An 18,248-nucleotide genomic window follows, 5' to 3' on the forward strand; every position below is an offset into this window, starting at 1 on the left:
ATTGCATTCTATTTGTGGTTAGGAATTCAAAATCTGTACTCTAAAAAACTTGTATGTACCTTGACTATCCTGGAAAAAAGAGAATATAAAATTTGGGGAGAAAACAACAAAAACAGAATAATTGGTTTTCTTTTCATTTCTGTTTCCTCTACCCACTTGATTCCATTGATATTTGATATTTGAGATCAATTTCCATTTTTAAATGACTCTGTTAGATCTATTTTTCCCCTTATGTAACATACCCTTCCCTGGCAAGGTCATCCACTTCCACAGCACCCTACGCTATGGTCCATTATTGCTTTTTCATACTTTTATAGTTCCCTGTTTACAAGCTCTGTGATAGTAATGGTCATGTCTTTCTTACTTGATATTATCTTCAGTGCCTAAAGATAGTGTTCAATAAATATCTAACCTGGAATTCAGCATATCTAAATATGCATTTGTGTTCTATCCAAAAGAGAAATTCTTCATCATTTCTCTCTTTAGCAGCACCGTGATCTCAGAACAGTGAAATCATTATTTACTTTCTCCTTTTTCTCACATTTCACATCCATTTGCCAAATCTCATCATTTCTTCTTTTGTAGCTGCATTCACAATACCCTTCTTTCACTTTCACCACCTCATTATAGGCCCACTAGAAGAGCTCATGTGTGGACTATTGCTGCTGATCTCATTTGTTCCAATTTCTTCCACCCTGCTCAATGCTACCATGCTAGTCTTCTTCAAGAGCAGCTTTATCATGTCTCTCTCCTATTCAGAACTTTCAATGATTTCCTTTCATCTGCTAAGTTTAACCTAACTACCTTTTCTGGGCTTAGCGCCCATGACTTATTCATTTGTTCATTCGTTTTATCCTGTTTCATTCATTAAACAACCATTTATTAAGTACCTACTATGTGCCAAGCACTAAAAGAGAATCTCGGAATACTGTAATGAACAAGATTAAAGTGCTTTTGAAGTTTTTTTGTTCTGTTTTGTTTTGTTTTGTTTTTAAGAAGCCCTCTCCCCTTAAATGATGAAGATACTCTACATTTTCTTCCATTAAATGTAAGAGCTTGGTATGGACGAAGTGGCATATTACATATTATTAATTGCTGTGTGCTCAGTTCAAAGAAAATGCAAATTAAAATAGTTATACATTATTTCACATCCATAGATTGGCAACAATTTTACAGTCTGATAATTGCAAGAAATGGAAATTTCCATACACTGCTGGCAAGAGTATAAAATGGTATAGTCTTTTTGGAGAGCATTGTGGCAGTGGCTGGTAAATTTGAAGATATACATAACTCTGATCTAGCAGTGCCCCTCTCTAGACATCTACCCAAGAAAAACTGTTGCCCATATGCATATGTAGACACATATGGGAATATTTGTTATAGTGTGAAACAGTGACAGAATGGAAACAACTCTCCTTTAGTAGAATGAATAACATACATTTTAATTTGTTCATAAAAATGGTCTGCTATACAGCAGTTCAATGTACTAGATTTATAGGTATCAACATTAATAAGTCTTAAGAGACATAAAAAGTATAAAATTATATAAAGGTATAAAATTGTATAAAAAGAAAGTTACAAAAGGATATGTACATTATACCATTTATGAAAAAATATGTGAAATATTAGGAAAATACTCTGTGAAGCTTTTATGAAAACAATAGTATTTACGTGGTATAGATGCATATATACATATCCTAGATGTATATTCAGGAGGAAAGACACATATCAACTTCAGGACAGTCAGGGAGGGAGTGGCTATAGGGACAGGAAGTTAGGGCTTTAATTGTAGTTGTGACCATATACGTATATATCCTTAAAGAGAAAAAGAAGGGAGATTTGAAAGCAATCTAGCAATAATATCTAGATGATGTGTATATAAATAAATACATGTACATACACTTATATAAGTAAATTTTATAAATAGATATTTCTAATACTATTCTGATACTGCAGTCTGTAATTTTATATATGTTTGAAATATTGAATAGTTGGCAGTTCTGTCAAAATGAAAAAGCCTTCAGGAAATAAAAAAAACTTCAAAACAGCTCTAAAACAATGAAAAACTTTGTCAGTAACTATAGTTAGGGTTCACAAACCTTGGAATTGTATGCTGTATCTGAAAACTTGGTATTTACCAACATCTCAAGAAAAAATAGATCTAATTTATTTTATTTATTTATTTATTTTTATTATTATTATACTTTAAGTTCTAGGGTACATGTGCACAACATGCAGGTTTGTTACATATGTATACAAGTGCCATGTTGGTGTGCTGCACCCATTAACTCATCATTTACATTAGGTATATCTCCTAATGCTATCCCTCCCCCCAGATCTAATTTATTTATAAACAATGCTAGTTTTTTTTTAATCTAAGCCCCATAATTATCTTTTTAAACAAGGAAACTGCCCAAAATTATTATGAAGTCCTAAAATCTTTTCCGTGATTATGGATGGCAGTCATCATATCCTGCATTTTTATATTTTCCCGTTAGAAAAAGGTTAAACTTTCTCGAGTTAGATAATAATTACCAAGAATTCTCAGTAAGATGTGTTTCTAGTAGTACTACTACCTTATTTAGAAAAAGTGGACTTTTTATTTCTGTCATGGTATATCCAGTTTCCTTGATACTGTGATTAATGGGCATAATTCAGGAAAAATAGAGACCCTCGAACCGCCTAATCTCCAGCCAAATCTCTGTTTGGTGTATTTCTGTGCCGGCTGCCCCAGAAAAGCGTGACTGGCTTTTTCATTGGTTCTTTGCTTTACTTCTGAGCTAGAAAGTTTGCAGAAAGTTTAGTCTGTTTTCATACAAATCTTTGCATCCATCTGTACGACTGGAGTAACTCCATTTCAAATATGGATTTGGAAACAAGGGAGTAGGTGAGTAGGGAGAGATGTCATTGAAAAGTTTTTTAGTTTGATTTTATTGTTTTGTCTTCATTATTTTAATGACAATTACTGCTGAAAGTCAAACTTCCAAAGAATTCATGTTAAATGTTTTCCCCCTCAAAACATGAACAATTTAAGGTAAACTATGTAATATCTAGATTTGTCTCAGCATTATGGGGAAGAACCTATGCTATTTTCCATCTAGGAAAAAACAGTCAATTATCTACCTCATTAATTTACCTTAGGTGAATGAGCATCTTAATTACTTCCTTAGGAGCTAAGGAATTTGATTAGAAAGTATGATTTTAGAAAAATCATGAGTATTTTACTCTCTAATCATATATATATTTTTCTAACATTAGCATAATGATTAATAGAATGTCAAAAGTAGTAGGAACCACAAACTGTTAATGTGGCTAGACGTGTTGAGTGCTTTCCCATATTATTTGGCGGCCTAGTGGGAACTGCATGACAAATTGAGAAGATACTCAATTGTTTTCATTCTTTTCTGGAACATTTATTTTTACTGCAAAAATTACAGATTCTCAAGAGAAAATTGAAGTATTTCTTGCTTTCCTGAGAGTAAGCCAATACTGAATTATCCTGCTAATGTCTCTATTTGTTCAATAAATTGTCAGATAAAATAATAGAATGCTCAGAAAAACTTTTAAAAATTATCCTTACATAAACAGCCTACATTTTTATACGATCTGGTTAGTTCTTAACTTAACCTTTACCCACATACTTCCTCATTTTACCAAAATAGTTCATTATGTTACACATTAGAACAAAATTATTTCAGTTAGTTTTATCCTCATTTACCCCCACCTTTTATGCCAATTAGTCTTACATGACAGCATCAATGCATTTAAATTCACAAATTATGACCTAATTCAGAACCCATGTAAGGCAATCCCTGTAGGAATGAATAATCTACTTACACACAGTCAACCTCCTGGCCTTAAACAAATAGTATTAAGATATTAGATAATATATGGTGAAGAGCACTTGAGAAATTAGTTCTTTCCCCTATTTTTGCTCTCCTCCTAAGATGAGTGCTTTGAGTGCTTTGGCCTCCTTTTGGCCAATGGTAGATATTTCAATTTTTTTTTTTTTTTTTTTTTGGGGGGCAGAGTCTCACTCTTGTCGCCCAGGCTGGAGTGTAGTGGCACAATCACAGCTCATTGGCACCTCTGTCTCCTAGATTCAAGTGATTTTCCTGCCTCAGTCTCCCGAGTAACTGAGATTCACAGGCATGTGCCACCATACCTGGCTAATTTTTGTATTTTTAGTAGAGATGGGTTTCGCCATGTTGGCCAAGCTGATCTCAAACTCCTGACCTCAGATGATTCGCCCATCTCGACCTCCCGAAGTGCTGGGATTACAAGTGTGAGCCACCATGCCCACCCCTATGGTAGATATTTCAAAACTTCTTTGTGAAAAACAGGGCAGAGACATACACTAGGTCAAATTGCTCTGACTCTCACTCCAACATTAGTAATTTCAGCTGCTATTTTATTCACGTCAGGAAACTTCTATGGAACTCCCAAGCCTCCAGCAGAACCCAGCCCTTTTCAGCCAGATCCAGTTGATCAAGTCCTCTTTGATAATGAGTTTGATGCAGAATCTCAAAGAAAACGAACTACGTCTGTCAGCAAGATGGAAAGAATGGATAGCTCTCTTCCTGAAGAGGAAGAAGATGAGGACAAGGAAGCTATTAATGGCAGTGGAAACGCAGGTTTGTAAATAGATGAACAACTTCTAACTGATCTTCTAGATTGATTTTACTATTACGTTGAATTAAAAGCACTAAAGTTTTTTACAAAGCATATGGAGAGCAAGTGATGGGATTTTAATTTTTTTGTAAAGGTTGTATGTGGAGCAAAGTGTATTTCTGTAGACCATCCTATAAGCTAAAGTGAGTTGTTCCAATTTGGATAAATCAGTGATAAGCTATCATTAGTAATAAAATATATGCCATTACCCTGCTGTTTAAAATATTTGAGATTTGCCTCTGATGTTGCAATATGGGAGTCTTGTTGGCCTATGTCTTACTTTACAGGATGTAAACAATATATGGATGTTTTAGAATGTAGACTTCAGCCTGAACAAAGTAAATAGGGTTTGAAAGTATGCTGATAAAAATTATCTGAAAGATTGGTTTATAATATTTTGAATTTAAATTTTGGATTCACTCTAAGAAAAATTTCAAATATGAGACCCTTCATTAAATATAAAACCAACAGAAATTCAGTGGTGAAGAGTCTGCTTCTTTTGAGTAGCCCTAATTAATGTGGTGATTGCTTAGAGGGTTATTAGACTTATAACTGAGAGTATAACTAGGAAACCATAGAATCACAGCTGAGCTTATTCAATGATATTCATTGCAAAAATTCCATTCAGAACACTAGAATGTAAATTTCATAGGGCTGGAGTTTTGCTTTTTTTGTTTACTGTTCTATCCCTTCCATCAAAAACAGTGCCTGGCATGTAATAGGAACTAAAATCCTCAAATTTGCAGAACACATTTCCGTATAATTTTTCCAAAGCACCCTAATCTTTTTCTTCATCAATTATTAAAATTTGATATGTATATTTATTGAGTTAATACATTCATTGTTTATGTCCCACTCCAGAGTGTGAGTTCTGTTTTATAGTCCTATCTTTCACATAATATGTTTAATGTTAAATGGATTACCCCAATGTATTTAAATGTAAATACTAAAAACAGGTTTTAAAAGGTTTAGGTGAATTCACATCTAATTTTTAGGAGTTCCTAAGGGAAATCATCACACCGTAGAGCCTTTTAATGTTGATATCAGCTTTGCTATCCCACAAAATTAAGTCTGTTAACATTTAAAAATGCTAAACAGTAGGATTGGAGACCATGAATCTTTCCCAATATGGGAATTTATATGTTCTTGATTTAAGGGAAAAGAAAATGTGCTTTTTTTACTTCCTAATACAGAGCCTTTAAGTGATCACTGCAGTTCTTTTAGAGGTAAACTTGTTTGTAATCTCTATAGTTTATGCTTCATGTAAGTTAGTTGTTAAACTGATGTTATATACTCTTTGATGTTAATATTTAAAGTGAATATATCCAAGGGTGTGTGGGAGGCAGTTCGTATACTACCTCTTATGTATAGATACCATAGGACACTTACATTGAATTACATATTTCTTTGTAATAGGAAATATACAGGACATTTAAGTGAAAAAATACAAAGCACCTGCCTACAAACAGAATTCACCTTCTGAATAAGTATGAACTGTAGTTGTTAGTTAACCAATCAAAGTTGGGGAAATATGCTTTGTATGTTGCTTTTGTTGTTTTTTGTTTGTTTGTTTGTTTTGAGACAGAGTCTCCCTCTGTTGCTCAAGCAGGGGTGCAGTGGTGCGATCTTGGCTCACTGCAATCTCTGTCTCCTGGGCTCACGCAATTCTCATGTCTCAGCCTCCTAAGTAGCTGGGATTACAGGCATGTGCCACCCTGCCCAGATAATTTTTGTATTTTTAGTAGAGACAGGGTTTCACCATGCTGGCCAGGCTGGTCTCAAACTCCTGGCCTCTGGTGATCTGCCTGCTTTGACCTCCCAGAGTGCTGGGATTACAGGCGTGAGCCACCGTGCCCGGCCTGTGTACCGCTTTTGAATCCCTGCCTTGAAATGTCAGAAAATTGTTCAGGAGTGGATATGAGGAGAGGATAGGTAGAGGTTTATTTGTGCACACCAGTATGTTTATTATTTTATATCTTGCTGAAGAAATAACCCAAAAGAATGTTAAAATGGCCATGTACAATAACATATGTTATGTAATAATTATATTTTTTTCTAAGAAATGGTTTTATATAAAGAACATCTTCCCAAGTCCTTGGCTATTAAGCAAACTCCTTTATTCAATTGCTTGGAACTATATTAAGAAAAGTATTATAGATTATGTACTTGGTTTTACTTTTCTCCAACATGGTTATTTCCCAAGAATGTAACTCCTTTCCAGATTGATTTGTACATTAGGTACCTTTTCATTTCTATCATTTTTTCTGCATACAAAATAAATCATGTGTTTGATTCATTTATTTATTCAACAGATATGTAGTGAGCACTTACTAGAATACTAAATGCCATTGTGCTAAATGTTAGAAATAAAGCAGTGAACAAAACGGACAAAAACCTGTCATGAACTATACTTTCTGGTGGGAGAGACAGAAGTGGCCAACTTAAATGAATAACATACATGGTGTGTTAGATGGTGCTACAGAGAAAAACAAAGCAGAGCAGGAGGTGGTAAGATGTGGTGGTCAAGGTTTGCAATTTTAGATAGTGTGGAAGAAAAGACTTGAAAAAATTGAGTGAGTAAACTCAGGATATCTGGGAGAAGAGCATTCTAGACAGACAGAACTGGAGGTACAAATGCCCAGAGATGGGAACATACCTAGAATATTCAGGCAATAGCAAGGAAACCAGAGTGGTTGGATACAATGTGGACAATGCATTCTATGTGGTTGGAGCAGAGTGATGGAAGGCAATAGAATAGAATAGTAACCAATAAGATCATTTAGATAATGATGGGTATGAGGAGGGAAGAATGCATATAATAGAGCATCTTGTAGGTCATTGGAAGAATTTTGGTTTTTATTCTGAAATGAGAAACGATTATGGGGTTTTGATTCAAAGAGTAACATGGTACAACAGTTTTTAACAGGCTTATTCTGACTACTGTATTGCGAATAGGCAAAAGGAGGACATGGGCAAAATAGGGACACCAGTTAGGAGGTTATTGAATGTGCAAGGAAGAAAGTGATCAGATGCTGCTGCTAACTCAAGTAGGATGGAACTGAGAAATGATCATTGGATTTAGCAATGTAGAGGTTATTGATGACCTCGATAAGAATAGTTTAATGATAGGAATTCAAAAGCCTTGTTGGAGTAAGGGCCAGAGAGAACTGGAAGACTGGAACTGGAGGTAGCAAATATAAACTGTTTCAAGGTGGTTTGGTGTAAAGAGGAGAGAAGTAGGTTGGCTGCCAAGGGGTAAAGAGAATTATTTTCTTTTTACTGAACTGGGAACATGTTTTTATGTGGATGGATATGATCTAATAGATAGAGAAGATTGGTGATGCAGGAAGGAGAGTGAAAGAGTTGCTGTAGGCAAGAGAGGATGGGATATAATTTATAATTGGAGGGTTAGCCCTAGCTAGGAGTACAAACAGTTCTTCCATAGTAACAGATGGTGGAGTCAATGGGCACAGTTGCTGTGTAGATGTGATGGTGGGAGTTTGTGGAAGTTTTCTTCTGCTTGATTCTATTTTGTTAGTGAAATAAGACACAAGGTCATCAAATGAGATGAGGGATAAGGGAAAAGTAGTGGATGGTTTAAAGAGAAAGAAGGTATGAAATAATTATCTTGTAGAATGTCAGAGTGAATCAACTAAAGAAATGTGCTGTGATCATCATGTATCGTTAAATGCCCACTTAAGGTTAATGATCATGAACTTAAAGTAAACTTGTCAACATTGCCTGTACTCAACTGCATGTGCTGACATGGAGTAGGTGGAGAGTAGGATTTAAGCAGAGTTCTGATTTAGCCAGGCAGTGTTATAAAGTAAGGTTAGGGCAAAGGAATCAGGAATATTTACAAGGGAATAATTATAGTGGTTCATCATGGAATTTAAGTTGGGTTAGCAGGGCAATGGGGAAATGGGTAGAGGATAAAGAATAGTGAAAGGTAGTAAATAGTAGGGCATGGTTAGATAAAGAATGGTTGGAGTTGAAATACTATAGAGAAGGATATCTAAGGATATATAAGATCTCTCTCAGATTCTCTGAATCTGAGCCATTGCCTGCAATTTGAAGTTGTTATAGCGATATTACATAGCGTCGTTTAAGTTTTAGAAACAAGTTTTAAGTACACGAATTGTGAACTCCCTAGACAGAACCCAAATTTTAGTATTCTTACCTACATTATGGGCTTTGGGACTCTAAAAAGGATTTTAATATTACTAAACAGAATTATATTTAACAACAGGTACGCTATTGAGTGTAATTTTTAAAAATTACTATTATTTAAAGGCCAGTGTTAAATGTCTACAAGGCAGCTTAGTATAGCAGGTAAGAGCATGGACCACTTAGATTCAATTCATGGCTTTGCTGTTTATTGGCAGTGTAATTTTGACTAAGTTAACTTAACCTCTCTGTGCCTTAGTTTTCTCAGTCTATAAAACAGGGAGATTAATAATAGATACTCACAGGGTTGCTGTGATGATTATGAGTTAACATATAGAAAGCATTTAAAACAGAGCCTGACACATAAAAGGACTACATTAGTGCTGCTGTAGCTGCTGTGGCTTATTAGGATTTATACTGAATTAATTCTAGTGTTGTTTTTTGCTTCTTTCCCAGACTAGCATCAGAGGTGCTATACAGAGTTAATTGTCAACTACTAGGGGAAAAGAGTTGAATATGTTGGTTATTTTAAAATTTATAGCAGAATGTGGACATAATAGACAAGAAATTTGCAATATTTATGTATTTGGAATTTTTTTAGAAATGAAAGGTGCTGTTTGAAGAAGAATATAACTTTACCTACTTTTCACACTGTTCTGTTTTGAACAATGGCAGAAAACAGAGAAAGGCATTCTGAGTCATCTGACTGGATGAAGACTGTTCCAAGTTACAACCAAACAAATAGCTCCATGGACTTTAGAAATTATATGATGAGAGATGAGACTCTGGAACCACTGCCTAAAAACTGGGAAATGGCCTACACTGACACAGGGATGATCTACTTCATTGAGTAAGCAAACGTCTCTATCTCTTCTCATGTGCGCTAACACCTTGAGGATTGTCTAAGATTTTTTTAAACCTCATTTTGGACACATACCTTTTTCAGAAGACTCATTTTTTTTTCTTTCTTTAAAAATATTTTTCATAAAACTGACAGTTGATTTTTAATCAGATTTAATCTGACGCTTCATTTTTATTTGACTTGGATAAAGGTATAGTGTATTTGACTTCTGGTTTTATAAGAGCAGGAGGATTAAAAACAGTTCACAAATGGGGAAAAATGTAAAGAATAAAGGGTATTTTGCTTTGCTTTTTAAAAAGCTTTTAGGTAGATTGTCCAGCTTAATGAGGATTTCAAGAATTGTCATCATGAGTAGGAGCATATTATTATCCGAATTAAATATTTTCAGTCCTAGAATTTGAGTTTGATGTGTTCAGGCAATATAGTTGAATGATGTAGGAAGAAAATATCACTGATTATCAGAGTAATTGGTACCAATTTAAGTTCACAAAAAACACTATTTTTATGGAAAAGCACTATTAATATAATATATAGAGATACTGATTACCATATTTATTAGATCAACCTAAAATTGTATGTTGTTTGTACTAGAGAATAATATTATGCAAATAATTATTGGAAGTTTTATCATGAAGAACTTTTATATTCTCATGTAACCGTAATTCTCATCATAAAGTAATTTGCCCAAAGGTAGAATATTAATATAGTAAAGTTACAGAATATAACAATTAAATAATGGTTAAAATATTTGGGTCTAGGCGCTATACTCAAAGAACATATACTCAGAAATGAATTTGGAGTGGGGGTCTTGAATCTGTTTCCTCAGATGGTCCCAATTCCATACCCTTCCAAAAGAGTGAGCGTCTTGCTATACCAAATAGGATTCTAGTTTTTAAAAGACATGGATCTTTGGATGTGTAGTGTTCTTTTTCCAATGAAAAGAAATATCCATAGGGGCTATTCCCAGAACATAAGAACTAAAGTCTATAGACCTATATGAACATTATTTTCTTACAGTTGCATTTTTCAACAGCAGCAGTAATACAGATCAACCATATTGGTTATACCAAATGTTGGGTAAAATTGTAGCAAATTGCCTACATCTGCTGATTTAGCAATAAACTTTTGGATCATGGGAACCTAAGTTAAGCTTTTCTCAAGTAGCAGTTTTTAGTTGGGTTTAGCAAGGTTTTTTCATGTTGTTGTTGTTGTTATTGTTGTTTCCTAACAATCTATGTGGCTCCCAGGTCCCTGAGTTCTCATCCCTTTCATTTTCTAAAATTTTTTTTTAAGCAAAATCTTTTAAGTTTGGGGAGATTATTTCTCTAATACATGAGTAATATAGACTTTCTAGAAATAATCTCAATTTTTTCTACAGAAATTAGCTATTATTCAGCATATTAAAAAGCGTTTTGGCCGGGCGCGGTGGCTCACACCTGTAATCCCAGCACTTTGGGAGGCCGAGGCGGGTGGATCATGAGGTCAGGAGAGCGAGACCATCCTGGCTAACACGGTGAAACTCCGTCTCTACTAAAAATGCAAAAAATTAGTCGGGTGTGGTGGCGGGCATCTGTAGTCCCAGCTACTTGGGAGGCTGAGGCAGGAGAATGGCGTGAACCTGAGAGGCGGAGCTTGCAGTGAGCCGAGATCGGTCCGCTGCACTCCAGCCTCTGTGACAGAGCGAGACTCCGTCTCAAAAAAAAAAAACAAAAACAAAAACAAAAAAAAGTGTTTCTATCACACATTCTACCAGCTAGTATTATACCTGGCAATGGCTGCATAGCTCTGCAAGTAGCTCAGCAGTTACAAAAAGTATAGAAGATGTGTGAGTAATTCCCTGAAACCTTATTGGCTTCATTTTCTAAGAGTGGTCAAGGTACAGATTAGTGAGTTTATTTCATGTTAAACACACTCAGGAAATATAACTTGTTTACATTCATTGTTACTAATTAATAACAGTTAATTACTTCAGTTAAGTATGACATGGTATTCCAATAATAACTTTAGGCAAGAGAATCACTTGAGCCCAGGAGTTCAAGACCAGCCTAGGCAACATAGCCAGGCCTCTCTCTACAAAAAAAATTTTTTCAGTTGTTAGGCATGGTGGCACATGCCTGTAGTCACAGCTACTTGGGAGCCTGAAGCAGGAGGATCACTTGAGCCCAGGAAGTCAAGGCTGCAGTGAGCTGTGATCATGCCACTGCACTCCAACTTGTGCAACAGAGCAAGACTCTGTCTCAAAATAATAATAATAACAATAACTTTAATTTACATTTTATTCCTTTCCTATGTATTTTCTTCCATGACTTTTTCTTTCTTTAATATCCTTGTATTTCAGATATTTAAACTAACACTGTTTGTCCACTAAGCAGTGAGATAGTTTCGTTTGGACATTAGTATCTGCTGCATGGTGACCTGGTCTGAAATAACTGACTATGACATATAATGAAATTAAACAGATACTGCTCTCTAAAATCATCTTTGGCCTATATCATAAAATGAAGCAGGGGCAGGATATTTTTATTCCTCCCTTTTTTCCTGTGTGGATCAAGCTGATGAAAACTTAGTTTTGCAGAGCAGAGTTTAACTATACCTGTTGCTTTTACTTGCATGTGGCAGAAACAGCCACTTTAAAACTCTTTGTTTTATTTTATTCTATTTTATTTTAAAGAGTCCCTGAGGGCAGGAGCTCTATCTGATGTTTATTTGTCTTTATATTCCAGCTCCCCGCACAGTACCTATGTATCACAGGCACACAAGAAACATAGTAATTTTGAAGGGAAGGAGGAAGGAGTTCAGCCAGTGAGCAAACAAGGTTTTCAGTGCAGTATTGTTGGCTAGATAATGCACAGTATGTGGCTATGTGCCCACCTTTTGAAACATTTTTAACTGCTTAAATAGTGTCTGTTATTCCATACTTGGCATTCTAGGCCTTCTTTAAAGTCTCTTGATTCTCAAGTTAGTGCCTCTAGCATTACCATTCCTTTATGGAAATTTTGAAGTAGACTGAGAACAATAGGGTTAATGAATGAATCTGAGGAATACAAATGGAGCCTGTCGGAGATTAATGTTCAAACATCATATGCCTTTTAGTCACTTTTAATCTTTACTTTTGAAATAATTTTCTCCTCCTTTATTTTACTGTTTCTAATTAAAATCTTTATTCTACAGCCACAATACCAAGACAACCACCTGGTTGGATCCTCGTCTTTGTAAGAAAGCCAAAGCCCCTGAAGACTGTGAAGATGGAGGTAGAGATTCAGAAACTTATTCTATCATACTTATTCTCTTAATCCTTTCTTGCTCTTTTTGCTCAGATAATGGGTTTTCCAAAACCCTAAACAAACCATAGTGTACACAAGCGAAAAAGCAGTGGGTGGATATCATAATCAATGGACTGTGGTAATTATATCATTAAATCTAACTTTATGAGAGATTTCATTTCTTTTTCAGGATTACATAACTCTATAAAAAACAATAACAACAATAAAATACATTTGCCCTTTTGTTGATATCTGTCCTGAAGACAGACTTTTAAAATTCTAAATAAATATTTAAAAATTAGGCACATCCTCAACCATAAGCTAGGTTTATCATGTCTTTTGAAGTTTTTAAAGTATATTTAATTTAGTATACATTACAGTAGATATGCAAGTATCTATAGCTATTCCTTAGCCATTTACAGCAGCAGTAGAAATTCAATGAAAGTCTTTAATATAGGCCCCTACACATATACACACTTACTTTTTGCTGCTTAAAGGAAAAATTATTTCTCTAAAAATCATCAGATAATAGCACTTATCTGTCTTATATATTATAGGTTATATTTAACCGTATAGTTTTGAGCTGGGTGTGGTGGCACATACCTGTAGTCCTAAAGCTATATGGGGAGCTGAAATGGGAGGATTGCTTGAGCTCAAGAGTTTCAGATCACAGTGAGCTGTGGTCATGCTACTGCACTCCAGCCTGGGCAACAGAGAGAGACCCAGTCTCTAAAAACTAATAAATAAACAAATTGTTAAAAAGAGTAGAGTTTTGTAAATAAGTATAGAATTTATTCCATCCAAAATTGTTTGCTATGTCTTTACCTTTGCAGATGAATAAAATTTGCATTTTTGCATTACTAATCAGAAACTATGTATTAATTAGTTTTAAAAAATAAGTGGCATAAAATGAGGTTCATAGTAGTCCTCCTTGTATTGAAGTCCAATCTGTAAAAAGAAATTAAACAGAATTTCCACATATATTGTTCAGCATGATTATAAAATAATATTAAGAGTTTTCTAGGAAGAAGCAATCGGAAAATGGAATTGTTTAAAATTCTCTCTACAATGGCACCAAAAAAGTTAGATAGCTTGGAACAAATCTTCTGAACAATGTGCAAGTTCTCCACACTAAGAACTACAAAACATAATTGAAAGACATTAAGGAAGACTTAAAATAATTGACAAGAGGCTGGGCATGGTGGCTCATGCCTGTAATCACAGCCAAGGTGGATGGATCACTTGAGCCCAGGAGTTCAAGACCAGCCTGGGCAACAGGGTGAAACCCTGTCTCTACTAAAAATACAGAAACTCACTGGATGTAGTAACATGTGCCTATAGTCCCAGCTACTCAGGAGGCTGAGGTAAGAAGATCGCTTGAGCCCAGGAGGTTGAGGCTGCGGTGAACCATGATCACGCCACTGCACTCCAGCCTGGGTGACAGAGTGAGACCCTGTCTCAAAATACTACTACTACTAATAATAATAATAATTGACAAGATATATTATGTTCATTAGCCAAAGAACCTTAAAAAAAAAAAAAGACAAAGTTGGAAGACATAGGGTACCAGAATTGAAGACTTATTTTAGAGCTACAGTGATAAAGACAGTTTGGTATTGGCATAAGGATAGATAAATAGATCAGTGGAACAAAATAGAGAGTCTAGAAATCAATACACATCTATGTAGTCACTTTATTTTCAACCAAAGTGCCAACTGTTATGGAAAAATGAACCTCAACTATACCTCATTTCATACAAACAGTTAATTTCAGATGAATCAAAGACCTAAGCATAAAAGCTAGAACCACAAAGCTTTTGGAAGAAAATATAGGAGAGTATATTCATGATGTCAGAATTGGCAAAGATTTCTTAAACAGGCCACAAAAAATATGAACCATAGAAGAAAAAGTTAATATTTTGCATGTGATAGAAATTTTAAAATTCTCTTTATCAGAAGACACCATTGAAAAATGAATAGACAAAGTCACAGACTTTGCAATATATATTTGCCAAAGGAATTAAATTCAGAATCTATAAGAACTGTTTACAACTCAATAATATTGCCAAATTTTAAAATGGGCAAAATACTTTAATAAACATTTCACCAAAGAAAATATACAAGCAGCACATAAAAACATGATATTTAAAATTATTAATCATTAGGTGCTTTGCAAATTAAAACCACAGTGATCTGCTACTTTACACCCACTAGAATGAGTATAACAAAAAAAAAACAGATGGTAAGTAATCTTGGGGAGGATAGGGAGAAACGGTAACCCTTGTACATTGCTGTGCCATTGGAAAATGGCAGTTTCTTAAAAGGTTAAATATAAATTTACCATATGACCTAGTAATTTTTCTCCTAGGTATCTACCCAAGAGGAATGAAAATAAAAGTCCTCATAAAGACTTGCATGCAAATATTCATAGCAGCACTATTCATAATAGCCAAAAAGTGGAAACAACCCAACTGTCCATTAACCAATGAGTAGATAAATAAAATGTGCTATAACCTACAATGGAATACTATTGAGCAATAAAAAGGAACAAAATACAGTACATGCTATATGTATGAACCTCAAAAACATGCTAAGTGAAAGAAATTAGACATAATAGGCCAGATACTATATGGTTCTATTTGTATGAAATGTCCAGAATAGGCAAATCTGTGGAAACAGAAAATAGGTTACTGGTTGCCTTGGGCTAAGGATAAGAATAGAGTATAACTGTTAACAGCATGAGGAATCTTATTGGAGTTACGAAGACATTTTAAAACTGCATTGTGGTGATGGTTGTATAATTCAGTAAATTATTAAAAACTATTGAACTGTATACTTAAACAGATGTATATGTAAATTATACCTCAATAAAGTTGTTTTTAAAATGGCCAAAGGACTTATGCACTTCACAAAAGAAGATAAAAGAAGAGTCAAGAAGAACATGAAGAGGTGCTTATCATTAGTTATCACTACAATGAGATACCATCAACACTCACTACAAGGGCTAGAGATACCATCTACATCCTTTAGAAGGACTAAAGTACACTGATGCTCAGCAGAAACCTTACATGCCAGAGGGATTGGAGTTCTGTCTTTAACCACCTTAAACAGAATAAGTGTCAGCCAAGAATTTTGTATCCAGCAATACTAAGTTTCATAAAAGAAGAAGAAATAAAGTGTTTTTCAGGCAAGTAAATGTTGAGGGAATTTGACACTACCAGATCAGCCCTACAAGGTATGGTAAAAGGAGTTCTAAATCTTCAAACAAAAAGTTGATATGCACCAGAATAGAACCTCTTGAAAGCATGAAACTTACAGGACTGCCAGGCACAGTGGCTCATGCCTGTAATCCCAGCACTTGGGGAGGCCGTGGTGGGTGGATAATGAGGTCAGGAGTTCAAGACCAGTCTGACCAACATGGTGAAACCCGGTCTCTACTAAAAATACAAAAATTAGCCAGACATGGTGGTGGGTGCCTGTAATCCCAGCTACTCAGGAGGCTGAGGCAGGAGAATTGCTTAAACCCAGGAGATGGAGGTTGCAGTTAGCTGAGATTGCACCACTGTACTCCAGCCTAAGTGACAGAGCAAGACTCTGCCTGCCACCCCCCAGCCCCCACCGCCCCAAAAAAAGCAATAACACAGTGAAGAAAACAAAGTACTAGGTAACAATCAACATGATGACTGGAATAGTACCTTATATCTCAATATTAATGTTGAATGTAAATGGTCTAAATGCTCACTTGAAAGAAAAAGATTGGCAGAATGGATAAAAATTCACAAACCAAATATCTGCTGTCTTCAAGAGATTCATCTAACACATAAGGATTCCTATAGACTCAAGGTAAAAGAGTGGAAAAAGATATTTCACACAAATGGCAACCCAAAGTGAGCAGGAGTAGCTATTGTTATGTCAGACAAAACAGATTTTAAAGCAACAACAGTTAAAAAAGACAAAGAAGGTCATTATACAATGATAAAATGATCAATTCAACAAGAAGATATTGCAATACTAAATATACACCTAACTCTAGAGCCCCCAGATTCATGAAACCACTACTATTAGATCTAAGAAAGGAGATATCAACACAATAATAGAAGGGGACTTCAACACTCCACTGACAGCACTAGATAGATCATTGGAGCAGAAAATCAGCAAACACTGGACTTAAACGACACTCTAGAACAAATAAACCTGACAGATATTTACAGAACATTCTACCCAAGAACTGCAGAATATACATTATTCTCATCAGCACATGGAACATTCTGCAAAGTAGACCATATGATAGGCCACAAAACAAGTCTCAATAAATTTTTAAAACTCAAAGTAATATCAAGTATCTTCTCAGACCACAGTGGAATAAAACTAGAAATCAACTCCTAAAGGAACCCTAAAAACTATACAAATGCATGGAAATTAAAGTCTGCTCCTAAGTGATTTTTGGGTTAAGAACGAAATCAAGATGGAAGTGTTAAAATTATTTGAAATGAATGATAATAGTGACATAAGTTATCAAAACCTCTGAGATACAGCAAAACAGTGCTGAGAGGAAAGTTTTTAGCACTAAATTGCTACATCAAAAAGTCTGAAAGGTCACAAATTGACAATGTAATGTCACTCCTCAAGGAACTAGAGAAACAAGAACAAACCCACAGTTAGTGGAATAAAAGAAATAACAGAAGATCAGAGCAGAATTAAATGAAACTGAAACAAACAAAAACAGGCCAGATACAGTGGCTCATGCCTATAATCCCAGAGCTTTAGGAGGCCAAGGCAGGCGGATTGCTTGGGAATTTGAGACCAGCCTAAGCAACATGGTGAAACCCTATTTCTACAAAAAACACACAAATTAACCAGGTATGGTGGTGCCCACCTGTGGTCCCAGCTGCTCCAGAGGCTGAGGTGGGAGGATTACTTGAGCCCAGGAGGCAGAGGTTGCAGTTAGACGAGACTGTCCCATTGCACTCCAGTCTGCGAAACAGAACGAGATTGTCTCAAAAAATAAAAAAAAGTCAAAGTGTGTGTGTGTGTGTGTGTGTGTATGTCTTCACATATATATACATGTACACATACACAGGAGATCAAAGAGACAAAAAGCTGGTTATTTGAAAAAGATATACAAAATTTATAGACCATTAGCTAGATTAACCAAGAAGAGAAAAAATTCAAATAAGCCCAATTAGAAATGAAAATGGAGACATTACAACAAACACCACAGAAATACAAAAGATAATTTGAGGCTACTATGAATACCTCTGTGCACACAAAGTAGAAAATCTAGAG

The 18,248-nt window shown here is 35.2% G+C and overlaps 1 protein-coding gene across 5 annotated transcripts in view; it reads left to right on the forward strand.

Moving 5' to 3' along the window:
- The window catches only part of MAGI3 (membrane associated guanylate kinase, WW and PDZ domain containing 3), a 280,859-nt gene that overhangs the window by 181,302 nt on the left and 81,309 nt on the right, over positions 1-18,248 (forward strand). For all 5 annotated transcript variants that reach the window (XM_063625725.1, XM_063625727.1, XM_063625724.1 and 2 more), the window contains exons 4-6: positions 4,425-4,634; positions 9,514-9,688; positions 12,872-12,951. In XM_063625725.1, coding sequence (XP_063481795.1) covers positions 4,425-4,634; positions 9,514-9,688; positions 12,872-12,951 — 465 coding nt within the window. The remainder of the gene's footprint in view (positions 1-4,424; positions 4,635-9,513; positions 9,689-12,871; positions 12,952-18,248) is intronic.

The sequence above is a fragment of the Symphalangus syndactylus genome, chromosome 12 (assembly GCF_028878055.3).
Source record: "Symphalangus syndactylus isolate Jambi chromosome 12, NHGRI_mSymSyn1-v2.1_pri, whole genome shotgun sequence".
NCBI lineage: Eukaryota > Metazoa > Chordata > Mammalia > Primates > Hylobatidae > Symphalangus > Symphalangus syndactylus.